The 23727-nt window shown below is 38.8% G+C and overlaps 2 protein-coding genes across 7 annotated transcripts in view; one reads left to right on the top strand and one right to left on the bottom strand.

Annotated features, from left to right (window-relative positions):
- itpr1b (inositol 1,4,5-trisphosphate receptor, type 1b) overlaps positions 1-23727 on the bottom strand; it is a 206487-nt gene that overhangs the window by 23785 nt on the left and 158975 nt on the right. For 3 of the 6 annotated variants that reach the window (XM_052101305.1, XM_052101306.1, XM_052101304.1), the window contains 11 exons: positions 21649-21759; positions 21467-21562; positions 20280-20414; positions 18213-18320; positions 17758-17989; positions 13943-14065; positions 8556-8731; positions 6854-7018; positions 5890-6079; positions 5164-5250; positions 2869-3014 (listed from right to left, as the gene is read on the bottom strand). In XM_052101305.1, the coding sequence (XP_051957265.1) occupies positions 2869-3014; positions 5164-5250; positions 5890-6079; positions 6854-7018; positions 8556-8731; positions 13943-14065; positions 17758-17989; positions 18213-18320; positions 20280-20414; positions 21467-21562; positions 21649-21759 (1569 nt within the window). The remainder of the gene's footprint in view (positions 1-2868; positions 3015-5163; positions 5251-5889; positions 6080-6853; positions 7019-8555; positions 8732-13942; positions 14066-17757; positions 17990-18212; positions 18321-20279; positions 20415-21466; positions 21563-21648; positions 21760-23727) is intronic. The other 3 variants (XM_052101307.1, XM_052101308.1, XM_052101309.1) reach the window with 1 other exon arrangement.
- Positions 2320-12621, top strand: LOC127625893 (inositol 1,4,5-trisphosphate receptor type 1-like). Its single transcript, XM_052101333.1, has 2 exons — positions 2320-2407; positions 11044-12621. The coding sequence occupies exons 1-2, from the start codon at positions 2369-2371 to the stop codon at positions 11356-11358; spliced, it is 354 nt and encodes a 117-aa protein (XP_051957293.1). The 5' UTR covers positions 2320-2368; the 3' UTR covers positions 11359-12621.

The following is a 23727-nucleotide window of genomic DNA, read 5'->3' as shown; positions in this document are numbered from 1 at the left end:
ATATGTACATGAGACATGTCTTTACATTATTGCATATGGGGGAGTCATGAGGCAGTTTAATTGTTCATGAGGAAAATGGCCTAAGGGTAAAAACTGTTCTTGTGCCGGGATGTCCTGACGCTCAGTGCTCGGTAGCGCAAGCCAGAGGACAACAGTTCAAAGAGGGAGTGGGCAGGGTGTGTGGGGTCCAGAGTGAATCTGCCAGCACGTTTCCTCACTCTGGAGATGTACAGGAGGGTGGGCAGGGGGGCACCAATATTCCTCTCAGCAGTCCAGACAGTTATAGATTTACACAGGACAAACTCAATGACGGCCGAGTAGAACTGTGTCAGAGGCTCCTGTGGTAGGTTGAACTTCCTAAGCTGGCGAAGTGCGGGTGGACTGCGGGGGGATTTCTTCTGAAGTTCACTATCGTCTCCACTGTTTTGAGCGTGTTCAGCTCAAGGTTGTTGTTATCGCAACAGACAGTCAGCTGTTCAGCCTCCCGTCTGAATGCAGATTTGTCACCATCGCGGATGAGGCAGATGACTGTGGTGTCGTCTGCAAACTTCAGGAGCTGGACAATGGGGTATTTTGCATTGCAGAACTTAGTGCACAAGGAGAAGAGCAGAGGAGATAGAATGCATCCCTGAAGAGCACCAGTGCTAATAGTGAGGGTCCCGGATGTGAGTTTCTTCAGTCTTTCTGTCAGAAAGCTGGTGATCCATCGACAGATTGGGGTGGGCATGGACAACTGGGTCAGTTTGGTTGTGAGAAGATCAGGCATGATGGTACTGAAGGCTGAACTGAAGTCCACAAATAGGATTCTTGCATAACTCCCAGGTCTGTCGAGGGGTTGCAAGATATAATGCAGTCCCATTTTGCCAGCATCATCCACAGACCTGTTTGCCCAGTAAGCAAACTGAAGGGGGTCCAGCAGGGGTCCAGTGATGTCCTCTCAAAGGACTTCATGACCACAGACGTGAGAGCAACGGGTCTATAGTCATTAAGTTTTGCGATTTGTTTTTTTGGGGGACCAGAATGATGGTGGAGCATTTGAAGCAGCAGGGAACTTCACACTGCTCCAGTGATTTATTGAAGATCTGTCTGAAGAGGGGGGCCAGTCGGTCAGTGCAGATTTCAGACAGGCAGGTGAAATACCGTCGGGGCCTGAAGCATTCCTAGACTCTTGTTTCCGAAAGACCCGATACACATCCTCCTCACAGATCACAAGTGCAGACTGAGAAGCAAGAGGGGGTTTCCAGGAGGTGTGTGTGTGTGTGTGTGTGTGTGTGTGTGGCGTGCGGGGGAGGGGTGTGAGATTGGGCAAACCTACAGTAAAATACATTCAGTTCATCAGCCGTTAGTTGACCGCAGAGTGAGGGGGAGGTGTCTTGTACTTGGTGATGCTTTTTAGGCCTTTCCACACAGATGCAGGATCGTTGGCTGAAAACTGTTTTCAGCTTTTCAGAGTAGTTTCTTTTTGCCACTCTGATTTCCTTAGTCTGTGTGGTTTCCTGGCCTGGTTGTAAAATGTTTTATCCCCACTTCTGTCAGCATCCTCTTTGGTATGACAAAGCTGTCTGAGTTTTCCTGTAAAACATTGTTTATCATTATTGAATGATAACAATGTCCTAGTAGGGATGTACATATCCTCACAGAAATTGATATATGATGTCACAGTATCTCTAAATTCGTCCAGGTCAGTGGCTGCAGCCTCAAAAACACTCCAATCACTGCAGTCAAAGCAGGCTTGTAGTTCAATCTCTGCTTCATTGGTTCAATTCTTTACAGTCCTTACTACAGGCTTAGCTGATTTTAGTTTCTGCTTGTAGGTCTGGAGAAGATGAACCAGATAGTGATCAGAGAGTCCTAAAGCTGCATGTGGGACAGAGCGATATGCATCCTTTAGAGTGGTGTAGCTGTTGCCCAATATATTTCTTTCTTTGGTGGGGCATGTGGTGTGTTGTTTGTAATTTGTCAGATCACAGGTGAGGTTAGCTTTATTAAAATCTCCCAGAATAATGATGAGAGTCAGGTGTTGTTCCTCCGTGTCTGTGATGTGATTAGCCAGCTGTTGCAACGCTGCATTCATGCATGCTTGTGGCGGGATATAAAAACTCAACAGAATAAACAAGGAAAACTCCTGTGTTTGTTTTGACCGACCCGCTTAGACCTGCTCCAACAATGTTACTCATCCAATGTCATGAGTTGGGGACAGGACTATCTGACTGTTTGAACAACTGCAGATGAGGGTCATATTCAGAAAGCTGTTATGAATACATTGTTTATTTTTGCAATTCTGTTCGGTGCTGCTAGAGTCGCAGAAATGAATTACTTCAGCTATAACAGCAACTAGTCCTTCAAACAACTGACCGACTAGTCGATTATGGAAAAGGGTAGTTTTGCACATCCCATGACAATGTTGGTAAGTGATTTTATTACACTAGAGTCAAGTTAACACGTATTACGTTTAAGTATTGCAGCAGTACTTTTGAAACAGAATGTAGTTAATGTTTTGTGTATTGGACCAATTTAGACTAATTATGTGCTTACTGAACACATTTTTTTCTGAATTATTTTTTGTGGAAATTAACATTATGCCACAAACCCAGAGTTTAAATAAAATGTATAGAGTTAAACCTAAACTATTTCTTGCATGAATATCTATGAATTTATATTAGGTCTCTAATCAGTCCTGGTTTAGGTGGCAATGCCTGCTTTCACAACATTCTCAAAGGTTTGAACAAAATATTCCAATCTTTGATTTGCAAACGGTTCTATCATATTTACTCGCATTTATGTGCATTTTTAGCTACCCAGGACCTAAAATTTAGGTCCTTATTAAAACCAGTTAAGAACCACTGGCTTAGGTTAAGGTTGTGATACCTCTTTAGAAGGTTTCCGCAGAACATCTCCGACACCACCCCCACTCCGCAGGCCATGGCTCAACACGGTAACGATGCACATGAGCAGTGAGTCACATGTCCTTTCCTTATCCTCGATCACGATGGCTGCTGGTTGCACCCCCACAGCTGCAGGTTACACAGCACATCAATAAATGCCAAGCAAATAATCACAAACACATAAACTCTACCTGGTCTATCAGAGAGCTCTTTTTGATTTTCAGCCTATTCTACAGAAAGATATTGGACTCGAAGGTCACAAACATGCAAATCTTGGAAAATAGCATTTGTGGTTAAAAATATTCCTTAAATAAGATGAGAATATATCAGATCATTATCTAACAGGTCATCATAACATGCACCTTGTGTTCAAAAAGATATCCCTCATACACACATACATAAGATTTGTGTTTACTAGGGTGTTTTGGTGGTTGCTATGCGTTTGCTATGGTGTTTTGAGTGGATTGTAGAGCATTAATATGTGGTTAATAGTGTTCGGGGTGGTTGCTAGGCTGTTAATAGTTAGTTTCTAGGATGTTCTGTAAGTTTGCCATGGCGTTGCTACAATATACGGTTGCTAAGGTGTTCTGAGTGGATTTTAGAGTGTTGATATGTCATTGCTAAGGTGTTCTATGTGGCTGCTAGGAGGTTGATAGGTGGTTTCAAAAGAGTTCTGGACGTTTGCTATGGCATTGCTACAGTATGTGTTTGCTAAGGTGTTCTTAGTGGATTTTAGAGTGTTGATATGTCATTGCTAATGTGTTCTGGGTGGCTGCTAAGATGTTGATAGGTGGTTTCAAAAGAGTTCTGGATGTTTGTCATGGTGTTGCTTCAGTATTCAGTTGCTAAGGTGTTCGGAGTGGATTTTAGAGTGCTGATATGCCATTGCTAGTGTGTTCTGGGTGGTTACTAGGCTGTTAATAGTTAGTTTCTAGGATGTTCTGTAAGTTTGCCATGGCGTTGCTACAATATGTGGTTGCTAAGGTGTTCTGAGTGGATTTTAGAGTGTTGATATGTCATTGCTAAGGTGTTCTGGGTGGCTGCTAGGATGTTGATAGGTGGTTTCAAAAGAGTTCTGGATGGTTGCCATTACGTTGCTGCAGTATGCGGTTGCTAATGTGTTCTGAGTGGATTTTATAGTGTTGATTAGCCATTGCTAGTGTGTTCTGGATGACTGTTAGGATGTTGATAGGTAACTTCAAAAGAGTTCTGGACATTTGCCAAGGCGTTACTACAGTATTTAGTTGCTAAGGTGTTCTGAGTGGATTTTAGAGTGTTGATAAGCCATTGCTAGGTTGTTCTGGATGGCTGCTAACATGTTGATAACTGGTTTCAAAAGAGTTCTGGATGGTTGACATGGCATTGCTACAGTATGCGGTTGCTAAGGTGTTCCTGAGTAAATTTAAGTGTGGATATGCCATTGTTAGGGTGTTCTGGGTGGCTGCACGGATATTAATAGGTTGTTTCAAAAGATTTCTGGATGGCTCCTATGGCGCAGCTACAGTATGCGGTTGTTATGGTGTTCTGAGTGGATTTTTGAGTGTCGATATGCCATTGCTAGGGTTTTCTGGGTGGTTGCTAGGGTGATGATAGGTGATTTCAAAAGAGCTCTGGATGGTTGCATGGTGTTGCTACAGTATGGGGTTGCTAATGTGCTCTGAGTGAATTTTGGAGTGTTGATATACCGATTCTAGTGTGTTCTGGGTGGTTGCTAAGATCTTGCTAGGTAGTTTCAAAGTGCTTAGAAAAGTAATAGAACATCTCTCCTCAACAAGCTGCATGATATGAAGTATCATTCATGTTATTAGCACAAGCGGTGTGGTATGAGTTATACACAGAAATGTACTATTTAGGGTTAGGGGTTTGTTCTAATCACTAAACCTATTATGAACAATTGTAATAGTGATGATTGCCTTTCTAGTTTCATCTTAGTTGGCCCAGACGAGGTCTCTGGTGCAGGCTCAGTCAGTTCAGACTGGCTGATCCGCTCCAGTGATCAAATTAGGCAGGCCTTACATCTTCAATTTGCACATTCTAGGGTTCTGAGACCTTCTCAAAGACCTGTTTGCAAAACCCAATTATACTGGTCTGACATCTGACCTTGGACCAGCATGATGAAAATTTAGAGCCTGACTGTCATTAACCTTTGACTCCAAACATCACCCCACCCATAACCTTCTAGAAGTCTCTCCTTTCCCCGTCTCATGACCGACCATACTATTTAGATTTAAACATAAGTGTGTGTGTGAATTTGAGTCATGGGTGATGGGGTCCATACCATCCATCATGGTCTCCGTGGAACAGTTTTCTTCTTTCCGACATACTGCGCCTGTCAAAAACTCTCCCATCTTACCGGTAGATTGCTCTGAATGGAAGAGAAACTACAGATCAGAAGCTATAAATTCTAAAGAAGGAACAATTCTTTATTTGACCTACGCAGTACATGGGTAAATGTCATGAAAACATGTTCAGGTCACATTTTACCACAAAATCATAAGTTAAAAAAAATAAGAAACTAATTTTAAGAAGCCATACATTTGTATTTTTTTTGCATTGCAACATTTTCTCCCTAAATTATCATTACCGCATTACAGTTTTCTTGTTTTTCCCCCGTAATTCTGCAAAAACATGGTGGTACTTCAAAGTGGTATTTCAAGTGTGCTAGGAAAATTCCTTACGGTCAGGGGGCATGATTAATTACGTAATTTCTTTTATCCCATATTTATTATATAATTCATCTAAATTGATCACAATCTAAACAATATCAATAGTTCTAAAATACTGTAGGCTTAATTTTCTTGATTCGACCACAGCATGCTCTTGACAGGTTAAGTGAGATAACCAGCTGTTTAGAAGTTTGTAAAATATTTGTAATCCAACGTGGTAATCCAACAACACATTTCCCATATACTACGTGGACTGCCACATGTTTTCAAAGCCAAAGCCTAATTTCTAGACACAAAGATCAGAGCACATGCACATGCAATCCATTTGTGATTCTCACCAAGTGTTTTATTGGATATCCTATCCACGGTCAGAATGAAGTCATCCTTGAAGATGATATAACCAACAATGGAGAAGAGGTAGACAAGGATAAGAGCCAGTACGGCGGTCAGAACAATTGAGCGGCCGTTCCTGGTTACGCTCTTGATGACGTTTAGTAGAGTCTCCTCTCGGTAAATCAGGTCAAAGAGCTAAAGAGAGTTAGAGGGTAGAGAGAGTAAGATGAGAGGGTTTGTGTGTGTTAAGAGTGTATACAGTATACATGTCAGTGAAAGTGTGAGAGGTCAAGAAGTCAGAAATAGAGGAGAATTCCATGTCTGAAAAGTGAATGGTATGTCTAGAGTAAATGAGAGTGTATGTGTATGTACTTGTGCTACAGTGCTACAATTTGGGGTCAAAATGATCCCTTAAAGTGAGCTAAATCTGGCAAAAACCAAGTCTGAAACAGTTAAGATTAAGGTTTCGGTTAGTATGTAGAAATAATTAGCATTCTATGGTATGTCCTCATTTAGATATCATACAGGAGCAGAGGTGGAGAGAGCAGTGGACCTCTGCCCTGCCAGCAAATGGCCAGCTTGTTGCTGAAGCAGTCATGAGACTGCCTGGCTGTGAACCGAGGCAGAGTGAGTGGGTCATGCTGAACCGGTTTTAGTACCACCCAAGTACGGTGTGCTTCACTCATGTATAAGTGGGGAGATGCTGATTCCCCAGTGTGTGTGACTGTGGTGCACCATGCCAGAAAAAAATATCCTCACTAATCTAGTGAAAGAAGTTCAAAACAAAATTGTGAGGCCCATATATTGGCTTTCTTGAACTCATGTTCTCACTGATGTTAAAAGTTTTGTGTGAGGGTTAGGTTTAGATTACAGAAAATAGCATTAGCTTTGTATAAAAACCATTGTGTCTATGAGATATCTTCACTAACATAGTTAAACAAACGTGTGTGTTTGTGTGTGTATACTCACAAGCAGGCTGTAGAAGAAGACATGGACAAAGACTCCAAGGCTACATATAATGAGGTACAGCAGATGATACAGGAACTCCACATCCATAATCATGGCCTTATAGCCACGAGTAAACGTACCGCGATTTCCCACAAAACTCATGAGAAATATCACTTTATTGCACACCTGAAAAGAAAACCATTGCAGGTCATAATATCATCATGACACTGTGACTATTGCACATTAATACGTTTTTGGTTCAAAATTATGTTTTACATTTTCCTAAGTATGTGGTACTAGAGAGTGTTTTCTCCATTTTCCATAGAGAAACATGGCTTTCCAGTATGGATTTAACAAAATCAATGCGATTTCAACCGAAAACGTATTAGTGTGGACATGGTTCAAGTAAAATTTTACAACGAGGACATTTACTTTTCAACTCTTCCTAAAAAGTGTGCAAAATGAACAAAAACCGTAATAGCAATTGGTAGGCTTTCACAAAAAATGTATAGCTTATTCATGGATAGAAGTATTATGTAAAAAACATAAAATGTTAATCCAAATCCGCATGACTTTCATGGATTACAAAAGCAGATATTTTAAGCATGCACTCAAAACTGGTACTCACTAAGGCTTGTCACACAAGGTTTGTCTGGAAATCAATCCAAATGTGATTTATTAGCAAATAATGACACAAATTTCAATCTTATTTTTTTTGTTAAAGTTTTTGTTTATGTTTAAGTGGTAGTTGATTAGCATGTAAACTGCGGATCGGATCCAAGACCTAGGGAGCTTCCTCTGTAGCTGGCAATTTACTACATCATATGCGCACTCCTGATGGGAAGGCTGTTCCAAAAGGTATCTTAATTATTCTGTCTGTACCAAATTCTAAGGTAGCATCAAATGCATCCTTCCTTGAGTAGGCAATCCCCGAATGCACTGTGATGATCTCGGTGGAAAATGTATCCAAGATGGCAGACGAAGCGAGATAATTTTTTTACTACAAATATATTTATAAGATCATTACTGAATAGTATTAATAAAAATAAGTTTAATATGATAGAAAACTGACTACTTAACACAAAATGTGTGTGTGTTACGCTTTATGGTTATTATAGAATCGCGTCGATCTTCTCGCATCACCTATATTTAAATCAGTTGCGAGTCGAGTCTCCCTTGCATCTTGTTCATGTTAACTACATCTTCAATTTTTGACAGGAATGATAACGAGACTGTGACGGATAGACTAACAGTCTAAAAATGTGTTGTGGAAAATTAGATGTGATCTAGGAGATTTATCCAATGGATGCCATTGAACAGACTGCAAGTCTATCCCTAACAGCCTTGTTTTCATTCACGTCAAAAATCAAAGATTGCGCTACTGTGAACACGGTCAATTTGAAAGATGCGTGGAGCTGCTGCCTTTGTAGAGCATTCCAAATTGCTCAAATGTGATGCTCCATTTCTGTAAGGATGCTGCCAAAGAAGACAGCTCCCTATGTAGGCAGGAGACAGCTCACTATGTTTTAGAACAGACCCTGAGTGTAGGAAATTGGAAATAGCATGTGAGCAAAGTACATTTTAACATGAGACTGTGAAGTCCGAATGGAATTCCTTGGTGCAACACACTGAGCTGCCCTCCAACAAAACCACCTGCCTGAGGAGTTCTGGCAGAAGGGGTAATACACAACACACATTCTCGCACACAAAATACCACACTCACATTGAAGGCCCCAAGCAGGAACAGAGTGGGCTCCAGGCCCACCGAAAAGATGAGGCGCAGTATGGTGGAGGCGATGAGTGCTCGAATGCCATGAGGCTGCGGCAGCACTATAACGATTGCCAGTGACACCAACATGGCCGCCCACAGCAATGCAGATAGGTGTGGCTCCAGGGTGCCTGAGGAAAAGAGGTAAACACATTTTGACATACACGTAAGCTATCAATCAAGATCAGGACTAAAAATAAAACCAAACTGACAAGTTGGCACGCCACCTGTCATGGTAAATGGTCACTGATACTGCTTGCCATATTTGCTGGCCATAACTCAGAATCTAAATTTAGATGGTGATCAGCATTCCACAGCGATGGTGTGTTGGAAAATAATTCCATAACTGAATCCATTTTAGGTTACATTTGCATGTATTCAAAACATGCATGTACTGGGCAGACTATTTTATTCATAGTCACTCACAGTGCATTCCTGGTTTTATTATACACAGTACAGTGTACTCAAAAAGGTATGTATACGAATGTGTGAATGTCTTTGGATTATGTAACAAAATATCAAACCAGCTTGCATTTATTTTTAAAGAAACATAGCACAAACACACTTTTGAAGAGAATTCACAAAATCATGTTTACTAGGTTTGACATGATAAAAAACAATATATTGTTAAAATTGAAGACACTTTCTGGCTGTTAAACTTCTGGTTGCCCGATCTTACAAGATGCTTAATAAACTAACAACATGTAAGGTCATGCCAAGCCAAAAGCAGATAATAAACCAATTATATCAAGACTCATGTAAACACAGTTTTTTGCATTGCAAGATTTCTTGAATAAGCTTTAGTAGTTATCTGCATATTGGGGTGCATTTAAACGTGTGGGGCTGTACACTTTTTCTCAGTACAGGCATTCTCTGGGGAACAAAACCAGCTATTGCCACGCTCTACCAATTGAGCTAATGAAACCCAAACAGATCCTTTCAAATGTATCCAGACAAATGAGGGAGTTTACAGCATAATCTTGTGAGACCTTGATCCGATTAATTTTACGAGAAATAACAATATCTCAGATGTTGAGACACAAATATGTTTTTTGCATTAGCCGTGTTTTATGTGAGCAATTCAATACACCAGTTGTAAACGGGATTCCCTGCAGTACTCGCAGTTTCACCTGTTGAACATGTCTGGACACATTCTAGCCCATAGGGGAGAGATACTTGAGAAAAAAAAAAAAAAGAGAGCGGAAAAAAAAGTTACATAACCCTGAAAGTGTGATAAATTTGAATATGTTATGGCTTTGTAAAGTTTTGTCAAGGACTGCACTGGCATCTTTTTAATTCCAGTTCCAGGTGAATGGCTTCAAAACACACCGCAAAATCTTATGTGGGAATATATTAGTGTTATTGCTAAAAGGGTGTGTGTGTATGAAGAAAAATAAGGTCAGTTGGATTTGCGGGATCTTCACAGAGAGCTTACTTTCTCACTCTTTCTCCCGCCTGCGAGCAGACCACATGACAGGTGCTTGTTACATAACCCTCCGAGCTAAAAATACCATGGCTGAAAGATGCATGAGTGTCGGGTACTGAGCGAGGATGGATTCAGAGGCGAGCTGCGTTTTGGACCAACAGGGTTGGCAAGGGGCCAGGAAGTCTGCAGAACTTAGCCCAGTGTGTGTCTCAACGGACTGGACATAAAATAATTGGTTTCATTCATTTTTTCTAAAATGTAAATGCAAAAACACACCCAAACCTTAAAAAGGAGGTCAGGAGAGAGCTAAGTTATGCATGACTTGAAAAAACAATAATGCTCACTGACCCATACCTTAAAGGAATACCTGTCTCTCTGGTCCAAAGACAATAAGAAAATGATTTGTAATGTTAGGGTTCCCTCACTTTTTAACCAATGAATATCCAGGATTATTCCATGATATTTACTGTGGTTTGTGATAACTGGAGCAGAGCATAACTAGAAAACGTACATAGAATTTATTTAAATGATATTATTAGATATTTATATGACTTTTCAAGGCCTCGACATTTATGTATTTTTAATTCCCTGATATTTCCAGATTTTCCATGACTGAATATGACATATAATTCTATAATATAAAGTTTTATTATATATGTGATATAAACATTTTTACTCACAATTCTGTCTTGTTTACCAGTAAAAACCTCAAAACATACTTAAAACAAGATATATTTACCTAAGAAGCAAAATGGACTGAGATACATAATTTTTTTCTTTCTTTAAGCATAAACCTAACTAAATGTTGTTTTCTCTGAAAACAAGACTTAATATCTAATGTCATAGTCCATCTCAAGTAAATGTATTATGTTTTACTGGAATTCTCCTCTATTTCTGACTTCTCACACTTTCACCGACATGTATACTGTATACACTCTTAACACACACACACTCTCTCTCTCTCTCTCTCTCTCTCTCTCTCTCATCTTATTCTCTCTACCCTCTAACTCTCTTTAGCTCTTTGACCTGACCTACAGAGAGGAGACTCTACTAAACGACATCAAGAGCATAACCAGGAACGGCCGCTCAATCGTTCTGACTGCCGCACTGACTCTAATCCTGGTCTACCTCTTCTCCATTGTTGGTTATATCATCTTCAAGGATGACTTCATCCTGACCGTGGACAGGATATCCAATAAAGTAAAGTATGAAAAGTACCATATTCAATGTGGAAGTGGACAAATCTGTGCCTTTCACTGTAAAGCCATACCTCCATGCAGCTGTACCGGTTATGGGAGGCATTCTTGTGCATTGAGAGTTTACACACACTGACCTACTTCTCAAGCTCGTATTGTGTCTGACTGGATACATTCTACCAGATGGGGTGGGAGGGGAAGTGAGGATGGGAACTGTCGAGTGGTGCTGGAGGGCTTGGGCAGCCACACCCCTGATCTGCTGTTACACACACATTCTGGAATTCTGGTGGGCCTCTTGTTTGACCTTTACACATACTGTACAGAGACCTACTGATATCTATGTGCTTTTAAAGATGGCTTTAATGGTTGTGACCATTCTTAAAAGTTCTTATAAACTGATTTTTTTCACTGTTATGAGTGCTGATAAAGGCATAGTTCCCCCAAAAATGAAATTCTGTAATTATTCCCTTGAGTCGTTACAAACACTTACGAATTTCTTTATTATCCTTTAATCACGTGAGTTTCTCGTGTGCTGACGGACCCCCCCAGCGTGAGTTCATTAATGCGTGCTGTAATTAAAAAAAAATAATTCTTACCTTACACTTTATAACAGATGCATTGAAGAACTTTATATTATCAAACATATAATGTGGATTGCCTATGCGATTGCCGACTTTAAGTTCTCACGTTAAAATTTCCTTGAAAAATTACTGTAATTGTTGCTTTTTTCTACCATATGCCTTCAAAAGACTTGGAATATGATGCATGGACTACTTTTATAATAACTTTGAATTATTTTTTTAAGCTTAAATGTGTATCACTATCAACTGCCATTGTACTGAATAGACGGAATGAGTAAAATTATATGTAAAATGTAAATTTTTTTACATTCATTTTCTGAAGAAACATGTTGCTATTTGGTTGCCCCTAATATTCAGATCATTGGTCATTCAATATTGACAAATTCTTAAAACTTTTACATTTATTTCCACACTATTTTGAGATCACATGACAAGCTGAATACTATTAATTTTCATCTTGTAACCCCCCCGTATTATAGGACAACTAATAAATAGCCGATAAATGAATAATAGCTGACTGTGAAAAGTGCATTTCTACATTGGCATTGGCAATAAAAAAACATTGCTTTTGCATGATACTGCATCCTTGTTTCTAGGTATCAGTATACGTCCAAGATGACTGTTCAGCCAGCACGACAAAAAATTATTGTGCGCACCTACTACTGAAATCTACACTCAAACTGGCAGCCTATTATAAACATATATTTGTTTGGAGATGACGCAGGTAGTCTGCCCATCATGTTTTACAACCATGTTTATTGCAAGGATGATGTTTCAATATGGACTATATTACTTTTTGTGTGTATATATTTGAGACTGTGACCTATATTAAACCTTGATCAGAGCTGTTGTTTAGTTTCAGTGTGTTTCTTGGCTCCCACAGCACCTTTTGTTTTAGAGAAATAAAGAGTGTGGAATTAAATGTCCAAACACTCATGTGCGCTCTGTAAAAAAGAGAGAAATTCAAAACAAAAGACCTCGCAGAGCCTGACCCCAGCCTGAACAATACAGAGTTTATGCCAGTCACAATGTGGTGCTTATGCCAGTCACAATGACTGGACAATCAATGCTCAACTCAACATGAAAGTAAAGCGAAAAAGACAGACAAAATAAATATTCTTAGGTGTGAATGCGGAATGATATTGATCGCAAAATATAACACAAGTTGTGTTTAAGCTATGATGTAAGAATGAAGTAACTGCAAGTGCTTTGTCTTTATCTAGGTCTCTGTTTTCAGGGTCAAATCTCAACTCTGAGATACACAGGTGTCATATTCCTGCTGCGTGTGTGTGTGCTCAAATGTTGGAGTCAGGTGACATGTTACGCGAGTGATCTCAGACAAGAGCGCAATATCATTAACCGGCTTAAGGCCTAAAGTAAGACAAGTTATGTCCGTCATTACGACTGCCCATGTTGATGTGTTGTGCATTCTGAGATGCTATTCTGCTCACTACAATTGTACAGAGGGGTTATATGAGTTATGAGATATACGAGTAGCAGGTCTGTCAGCTCGAACCAGTCTGGCTATTCTCCATTGACCTCTCTCATCAACAAGGCATTTCCATCTGCAGAACTGCCGCTCACTGGATGTTTTTTGTTTATGGCACCACAAAATCATGCCACTATCAAAATCACTGAGATCAATTATTTTCCACTATTCTGATGGATGTTGTGAACATTAACTGAAGTTCCTGATATTCCTATGTAGGCCATATTATGTCTTTAAGGGGCTGTATGTAGGCCATATTATGTCTTTAAGGGGCTGTGTGTTCTGAAAGTAGGCCAAGGAAGTGTCAGGTTTCTGCATCCGTTCCTGACTGCACCAATTTACCTCCATTAAAAAAAGCAATCTGTTTAAAGTTTGATCAGAGATGTGCCTGACATTCTAATAATGATTACTGTAGCATTTTTGCTTCGCTATGTCATTCTGAACACTTGGCATTTGAAATCTATGTAGTTGACGCATACTGTAGCATTAAGGTTCATTTAATCAGAGAGTAAGTTTATCTTGAGTGTACGACAGCTTCACATATTAGAAAGAGACGGGACAATCTGTGTGTGGTAGATTTTTTGTATACAAAAAAAAGAAATGCAATTTGTGGAATTTCACACCAACCAGAGCAAGCATTTGTGTCTCACCTCCACGAACTCCTTCCAGAGGATAAAAGAATGCCACCAACAGGTTCATGAGGACGGCCAGATTGAAGGAGATGCTGCTCCAGAAGGACATGTTACGGGAACACCAGTACAGGATGGGCTGAGCTGGGGGTAGCAAGTCAAAAAAATTCAATTCCATGTGCAAATGAAACAAACACACCAAACAACACACTAATGATCCATAACCAATCACTATGTTGCATAGAAACCATAACCACATCCAAGTAATCACAACAGGAATGAAGCAATCACAAAACTAAAGAGGTCCGGTAACATACCCTTGATGCACACCATATCAGTGCACCTGGTACAAGGTTTTACGGCAGAAGCAAACTACTATATTTCCATTTGGAAACTTTAACTGATATTCAAACAAGCACTGAAAGGCCATAGATACAATTTTGCTTAAAGCTGAAGTGTGTAAATTTGTCACCAGAGGTATCAAATGGAATTGCAGACTGAATCAGAAATAACAACATTCGCTCGACCAATAATGTTAGTTTAGAGTGGGATTATCTGTTGGGGCTAAACAATGGGGGAAATGTTTGAAACTTGTTTCAAAACAGTCTTTATTTAAGCAATTTGGTTTTGTGCCTCTAGTGGCACAAAAATTACACACCTCGCCTTGAAATACTGCTAATACTTTCTTGTTTTGTCTCTAGACTGTAGGCAAATTGGTTTGATTAAATTCTTAATAAACACAAAAATTAATAAGATATTTCAGATCAGAGAACATTGTCAATCTATTGTCAATTACTAACCAATGCTAGGACAGATTTTTGGTAGATTCCATGGCGATCTCAAGCACCTATTGCAGAGCTTTGCTCATATCTGAACCAGCTGACCCAAGAATGCATGGCACATTACCAATTACATCCAATCAGCAAGACTTTCAAAAAGACTGCACAAAATTTGGTGAGTTTAGTATTCCTTTAAAAATATAGCTTTTTCCATAATAAAAGAATGTCAATTTTAGGGTTTCCAAACAAAGCGGGTTGAATGAAGTTAGGGTTCTTTGGTCAGTTGTGCAGCTTTGCAACTTTGGTGGGAGTAGTATTTTACTATTCCTATAAAAAAAAAAACTGTTGTTTTTTTTCAATACAAGAATTATTTAAAAAGCATTCCAAAAACATAGACAAACTATTTCACTGCCTGCACCTCAAATCAAAGTTAAAAACCATAGAAAGAAGACCCAAGCAAATCAAAGGGTTGCTCGGCGCAGCCAAACAAGTATGAGTGCTCGCTGACCTCAAGTGCTATCTTTGTCGTGACCCACAGCACTACGAGGGGTCTGGTTGGAGAATTTAGATTCTGAGCTATGGCTATTTGACAGGGGGTTTTTGTCTGAAAAGAGGAACTGGGGGAGGGGGACTTTCACATACAAAGGCCGCTACACTCATGACTTGAGGTTAGCACAACGGAACATTGCTTCTACTTTGATTCAGCTTGATAAAAACTTTCATATGTCAGTTGAAAAGGTGTTTTACTAACTAAGTAACATGGAATTCACACACTTCTTTTGATAAACAGCTCAAACTCTGCTTGAAACGGTTATTCTCAAATGGTTTAGCTTCAGGTCCAAATCTTACATTGAGCATCAAGTGGCAAGCCAACATTGTTTATCACACAAAAGTAAATGCAAATGTCTTTAAAATCAAATAATGAAACATTAATATGACTAAATTTATATGAATGAAATATTGAATAAGAATTAAATAACATGAATTCCTGTTGCTTATAATTAACTGCAAAAATTGTGGTTGGAACGAAACATTATTGTAAGTAAACCCATCTTTAATGTACTCTGGCTCATTTTCTTTTACATTGCGTACATTTTGTTCATGGTTTCCGAAGTTGAGGGTATGTCACGAAACCTGTCCATATTGGCATCTATCTAATTTGATTAGCTTTTACAAAGTGACAGATGATTTAAGTGCCTAAATGCCATACATTTTGATTGGACATCAACAATTCTCCATCCCTTTAAAAGTTGATAAGTCTATTTACTGTATTTTGCTGTTCTAATGATGCAAAATAATAAAGTTAGTAGCATTTTATTATATGTATTTAGAATTATATCTTCCCTAGCTGTCCACCACAATTTTTTTGGGTCTTCAACCACCAGATGAGAACCACTGGTCTAGAAATGTGGCTAGATTTCCCAATGCTGAACTTCTCCCTGCAGGAAGAGAGCTCAAGCAGTCTATTGCATTTTAAGGAATAAATGTCTATTATCGTGTTTTCACACAGCTGGGATCCTTATCTTGCTAATTTTATCTCATACTTGTGGTTCACCTCACGTTCTTCCTGTTTGAAAACACCCATTTTTGAATAACCTTTTTCTCACTGTTTGTCCCTGCTTCATCTTTTATACCCTTTTCCACCAAAATGGAATTTCATACTTATGTGATCACAAGTTAATTTTGATGCAAACTTCAGACATTATTTAAATATATAATGAATAAAAATCAAATATAGCAACAAATGTACTCGTGAGATGTTTGTAAATAAAATAATTTAATATTAGATGGACAGAGAAAATAAAGGCCCTGTTTACATGCAATTTTAAGATCAGGAAATGTGCGGAATTGTCCCAGTGTAGCTGGAGAAGGGGCTTTACTGTCACCCGCTTTCTAAGGAATAAAAGGTCTGTCATCATGTTTATTTCATCCCTCTCTCTCTCTCTTTCTCTCAGTGGGAGATGTAGCTCATTTCTGTAATCAGCTTTTGTGATGTAATCTGCTATGTGTTTCTGTTAGGGATTCAATCAGACTGTTCCGTGACCCATCTTCATCCCTTGATACCAACACGTTCAAAAAGTGTACTTGAGATGTGTTTTTCCAAAGTTGAACTAGTCTTAATTTAATTAGGCATCTTATTCTGGCACTAATGGTGTGAAACACTGAATTTGTACATACTGTAGATCAACAAGTACATTTCATAATAAGGAACTTTGCTACCATTGTCCATCCATCCATCCATCTTCAACCGCTTATCCGAAGTCGGGTCGCGGGGGCAGCTGCTCCAGCAGGGGGCCCCAAACTTCCCTATCCAGAGCCACATTAACCAGCTCTGACTGGGGGACCCCGAGGCATTCCCAGGCCAGTGTGGAGATGTAATCTCTCCATCTAGTCCTGGGTCTTCTACCATTGTAGCAATTCAAATTTAATGGACTTAAGATTATTTTTTTCTAAAGTTTAACTACTCTTGATTTGACATGGCATCTTATTGTGGTGCTCATAGCGCAAGACACTGAAAAAAATCTCACAAAGAGTATGTAAGAACATGGTCTGTGTGAACGCCCCTTAAAACTACCTTAGATTTGCCAAATCGCAAACAGATCGACAAACTCGATAGCAAAATGGATCACTGTGGACCGTAGGCTTTTGATAGGCAAATAATATATTGAATTCATATAATATTTTTGAAATGTCTGCTTTTCTTTTAAGCAAAAATTATGTATTTGAATTATATTCATTTGGGGGCTTTTCTTAGCTAATATTGATATTTGCATAAAAACATGCATAAACATACTCATCTCTTGAAAATCAATTCTCTAACATGTCATCATTACATTCATTCACAGATTTTGTCTTGTCTACCTTAAATAGGCTAATGTTTACACCTCCTCCCCCCTGCCCTGGCTTAAGGGGGTCAGGGTGAGGCCTGCTTCACAGCACACTGACCATGGGCCGCACTGTGTGGAGAGCACCCTGATGGGTCCCTGGATGCACAGGGAGAGGAGAGGGTATGTAAAAGTATCTTAGTAGGAAGAGAGGAAGGGAGTGGGCACGCACAAGGCACAGAGTTTGCGTTACCAGAGGCCTCTTGAGTACCTCGCAGCTTCTTCTGCCAGTTCATCTCATTGAAGAGGTCTTCAGAGCGCAGGAAAAAGTCATTGATCTTGCTGCCCTGTTCGTCGCGCTCTGTGGTGTAATAAACGCGTAACTTGGACTCCTGGGTTAGGAACTCGCATATGTTGGGGACGGGAAACACAATCTGCTCCATTGTGCGATCCAGACGAATGATCTGCGAGAAAATAGAACAGGTGTGATGTGATATCACATGTTTGCTATGTTGTGGGTGATTCAAAGTTACATGCCAAAAATTAATGCATAGGGTAAGTAGGTTTTGTTTTTTAAAGTATGACCAATAATAATAGAGAAGCCTATGTCCTCTAACAACCTCATCAAATAATACCAAGTTGGAAACTGCAACTCCATAATGGCCGCCACAGATTGACATCACTGACCTCGATTTGAGCCGTGTGTTTGGCATAGAACTCCAAAGCTTCATCACCCTCCCCGTACGTACCTCCAGGCTTCAGCATGGCCTGGAGTTCTTTGTTGTGTCTGGCTAGCTGTAAGTGTGTATGGAGAAAAGGATGAGAAAGTGTTTGTATTCAGTGAGACTGAGTATGTGTTGTAATATAATGACTGTCCTTGCTGCTAGGCTCATAAAACACTATACTGACTGCAAGAGGTCAGTGCCATTCTGAAAATGTCTGCACATTAATGGCATACCTAGTCTATGAATCTTTCTAATTATAATGTCATACGTATGCTACTAAAGAGATCACATAAAGGTACAATTCTTAATCTTACTTTAAACACCATGGCACCTACACATCATACAAAAACTCAAATATTGCACAATCCAAGGGCTTTCATGAGGCTTTTAAACCGTACACCTTTCATCTAAAACTTTTAGTTTTCAGCATTGGTAAACATTTTAAGGCCAGAAACATACTTCACGCAAGTACCCGTATGCAGATGCAAGTGTTTGTCCAACACATTGCCAACGCACGGTCAGGTTGAACATGCTTAATGTGAGCTCTTGTGTTACTGTGGAGGTAACAAAACTCAGTATTCAATTGGGGCAATAGGGTTACCTTCAAAAGTCTGTGCCATTTAAATGGAGGTGTTATTGCTATAAATAAAGTAACTTTATCTTACTTGCTCAGCAATATTGTCTCAAACTTTTGCTCGGTCATGACAGTAGTTAACTTTAAAGAGAAAACTCACCATAGAAGCGGACAATGGACAGTTCAAACTAATGTCTGCTATGGCACCCCTTTTGGCAATGTTAAGACTGCAACGCATACTCGAGTTGTGCGATTAATTGCGGTCTGACACAATCTGGGAGGCAACAACAAAACCGAAAGCATCTGAAAGCACTTGCCTAGAGTATATTTCAGCCTTTACATTAGAAACATATTCATGCAAATCCAGAAATGAATGCTTGGCCAAAGCATTGCAAGTGAGATGTCAGGTTGTAAATAACATGCATTCTTGAATTAGTGTAGCGGTAACAAACCTTGGTACTCAATTGGGCGATAGATTTACCTTTGAATGTTTGTGCGATAAAACCGTTATGTTTTTATTCAAGTAGCAAAGCTATAACCATGTCTAAAATTTCATTAAGTTGCTCAAAAAGATTCTCTTCAAACTATTGATCTGCCATGAAAGTATTGGACCTGACAGAGAAAACTGACTGTGGAAGACTGACAACAGTTTAGTCTAATACCTGCTATAGTGTTCCTTGTGGTAACACTAGGTATTGCATTGCGTTTTAAATTGCATTTTGATATATTATGCAAAAACGTGTGCAATCGAGAATGGATAGCTAGAAGTATTTGCACTCTCATATTTCCGTAGAGTATTTATTGGACCTAAGATTGAATAATTGTTAAATCTATTTAATTTAAAAGAAATATGTAACTTTGTTTTCAAAAATCCATCACTTGTGTATGTAAAAATGTCTTATGTTTTATATTACGGTTTCTAAATTTGATTCCCTTTTCCTCACAATGGCCCAATAACAAGAACAACACAGGGTCAAAGCCTAGAAGTGAACAAATACACTCATAAAATGAAATACACAGCCTATGTGTAGCCACCACAGAATTTGTTCCTGTGGTAACACTAAATGGATTACTTGTTGCTGCAATTATGGTCTGACCTTTTGAGCCTCAACCTGCAAAAGTGTTTTTCTCTATTATTTGAGTAAAATTAAATCAAACTGTCCTGTCTAATGCCTTTTTTGTTCTCTGGTCTTTTCATTCATGAACTCTGATTCCAAACAGTGTCATTTTTTGGGTACATCTAGGGCCAGTAAAAACATTGCACAGTTCAAAACCTTGGGTTACATAACTGCTCTGCTGTCAATAGCCCAGATAATTACGTGAATAGGAAGAAAAGCTATATAGCTCAGTGGCTCTTTCAGGCAGTGGAGGGAAAGGGGTGATATAATTCAGACAGCTGACACAGTAAAAGTGTGTGTGTTTGTGTGTGTGTAAATGCATATTTATGTGTGTCACCTGATGGGCCAGGATGTAGATGTTGTGACCCACATTACGAGGTGAGGCAGCATGCTCTTCCTCACCATTTTCTTCATCATCATTGTGTTCTACCTCGATCTCTCCCTGTAAGTAGGCCTTCTTGATCACCTCCACCTAGGCACCGATCAGACATAAGTAAGATGCTACAATGTCAATGATAAAACAATGACAGAAGGTGGTGTATGCAAAATAGAAAATCTGTGCACATGAAAATGAGAGAGACAGGTGGGTTTAAATGCAAAGCATCAACTAAACGTTTTCCTTGAGATCAATCAAGCTCTGTCAAAACACTGGAGAAGCAGACAAAACAATCTTTGTTGCAGTTATGTCTAAAAGAGAACATGAAATAAAAATGGACCCCATTTACTTTCTTGAAAGAATGACCAAGGTTCAAACAAGTTAAGCTTTATCAACAGCCTTTGTGACATACTTTTACCCAAGACAATCAACAAAAATTTGTGTTTACAGTAACAACAGAGCTTAACTTTTATTGAGCCCTGAACATTTTTTATTCCTATAAATGTCTCTGACCTTTTTGTGCATGATTGTTCATTGCTTTTCATTGTTCAGTGGTTGTTTTGACCATTTTTTATTACAACATGACTTTCTCTGCCTCTGAAAATGTTTTTTTATTTCCTGCTAATGTAACCAAGGCCAGAACGGTGGAGGGTTAGGAGTAAGTTACAGTTCAAAGTAACTTTTTCAACACTGCTAACTTTTCCTGATGGATAAAAACTCAAGGCTCATCCTGTATTATTTCCCGCTGACTATTTTGATTAATTTGAAAATGTTACATTAATGTAACATTAAATGCAAATGCCATTAATCGCTATAAAAATTATGTTTTGTCCCAACCAGTCATGACCAAGACATGCATTGAATGATAAGATTAGATTTTTTTTGTCAGTTGGTTTCTATTTCTGTTGCGACCCCCAGTGAAATTGCATTGGTCCAAAATCCTACTCAACATTGACGCATATTAAAAATGATTTGCTGTAATTTCCATTTGCACAGTAAGACATTTAGTAAGACAAAAAAAAATTACTTGATGCTGGAAAATTTTTACATCACACAGTTAAGTTGAGGTGTTTTGCATACTATTGCTATTATTCACATGAAGTAATAGTGCTGTACACATGTTGCACTACACTGTAGTATGCCTTTACCAGTTCTTTTGGCCTCATGTTATACAAAATCCTCTCCGCGTTCTCACTGTCGTGGCGGCTTTCCATGATGGCCAGCAACAGTTTTGAAGCATTATTCTGTAAGAAAGACCACAATCATGTCAATTATTTCTGACTTAAGTGAAAACTACATATTCCATAATGTTCTGGGGGACCTCTGGCACCTTGAGCTCCAGTACGAGGTCCATCCGCTTCTTCCCGAGAGGGTTGATGTCATTTAGGATGAGAGCAATGATGATGTCGATGCCATTACATTCATGTGTGGCGATACAGTTCTAAGGGCAAAAATGTTAAAGTACAATATAAAAGGTGATGCTTGTCATTTTTCAATGTTTAAATTCTTTGTCCTATCCCAGCACACTTCATCATTGCACATATGATGGGTTATAACTGGATTCTTAATCATTTAATGTTGACTGCAGTTTGACAATGTGTAATCAGAATGTGCTATCAAAATAAGCTATAGAAATGAGTTTTTGGAAGAAAGAGTAAATCTAACCAAAAGCTTCACGGAAGAAAACAACTTGTATGCACACAAATATATCAGAGAACAAATGGCTATAGTAAGCATGTACACAAATCCAAATATGAAAATCAACCTGCAATTAAGTAATTATGGCCCTGGATCTGTGTGCCTCAGTAAGACACTAATCATTTAATCAAGGCACAAAAGCACATTTTCATCAGACAAGAACATTAAATTTCTCTTTATCAAACTAGGACAATGACGATAATTATGGCCCTACAAAGTCAGAAACCTTGCATAATAGCTAGCATAAAGAAAGATTACAATAATTTCCAAGAGGGTTGAAAGAGTTTGTGAGAGGAGCAGAACCGGAGCTGTATGATTTTGCCTGGAGCTATTAGGAGAAGGATTTTTGAAAATCGGAGTATCGTTGTTTTCTCTTGCTCCAAGAGCACTCCACTAATGCTTCATCGTGAGCACAACAACTTTTAACGGCCCATAATGTGCAAGAATTAATGTTTTAAACAGTGTTAAACACTATTGGTATGAAAGAAAGATTACATTTCTGATGCTATTAGAAAGAATATGAAGAAAAAATACAAACGTCTATTGAAAATTAATGACGGAAAAGGAGAACACGAATGAGGTAATGGACACAATCAAAGGTTTGTTGTGGAATCTTAAAAAAAAGTAATGTTTCCAGAAAACACAATAATATCCATTTACATGTGTTAAGACAATCTAAATGGTAGTAATACATATCTCTCTCACCTATGAAATATTTTGAATAATCATATCATCATTCTAATCTAATGCATCGCCATCTCAGACATATTATGTCCCGGGTTAAAAACAGGATTAAACTTTTAATTATCTAAAACAGCAACTGAACTTAGTAATTTTGTTAATATTGCATAGTTTGACTAATTGATTTCCATCTAAAATGTATTTTAATGCCATCATTTATGCAATTTACATGTGCATATGAAGAAGTTTAGCAAACACAAATCAAGGTAGAGAGAGGCAGATTTAAAATCTGCTAGTATTTCTGAAAGTCAGCTCCACATTGGACATATAGTTTTGATAGTCTTACATAGTTTTGATAAGTAAGCTGATTTAAATAATTGAATATAGACATGGGCTAATATTAGTGTTCTAATAAAGCACATTGAAGCTTTTCTCCTAGTATAGTTTATTTATTTTTTTATTTAATACATCTTATCTATAGAGGTTTGTGATTTTTAAAACCATACAATTATAGAATGATTATAGAATGCTTTGAGCGCACAGGGAAATTGCTGCCACTTCACTCCACTCACATAATCTGATCTGTAGACTATAGTGGGTATATACACTCACTGTGCACTTTATTAGGAACACCTGTACAAATAATTCTAAAGTTGATTATCTAATCAATCAATCATATAGCAGCAGTGCAATGCATAATATCATGCAGACACGGGTCAGGAGACAGATGGGCTGGTTTGAGTATTTCTGTAACTCCTGATCTCCTGTGATATTCATGCACAAAAGTCTCTAGAGTTTACTTAGAATCTTGCAAAAACAACAAACATCCTGTGAATGGCAGTTCTGCAGATGGAAACGCCTTGTTGATGAAGAATGGCCAGACTGGTTCAAGCTGACAGAAAGGCTACGGTAACTCAGATAATCACTCTGTTCAATTGTAGTGAGCAGAATAGCATCTCAAAATGCACAGCAAATCGAACCTTGAGGCGGATGAACTACAACAGGAGAAGACTATGTCGGGCACTTTATT

The sequence above is a fragment of the Xyrauchen texanus genome, chromosome 32 (genome assembly GCF_025860055.1).
Source record: "Xyrauchen texanus isolate HMW12.3.18 chromosome 32, RBS_HiC_50CHRs, whole genome shotgun sequence".
In the NCBI taxonomy this organism is placed as follows: Eukaryota; Metazoa; Chordata; class Actinopteri; order Cypriniformes; family Catostomidae; genus Xyrauchen; species Xyrauchen texanus.
This window is presented reverse-complemented; position numbering and strand designations above follow the sequence as displayed.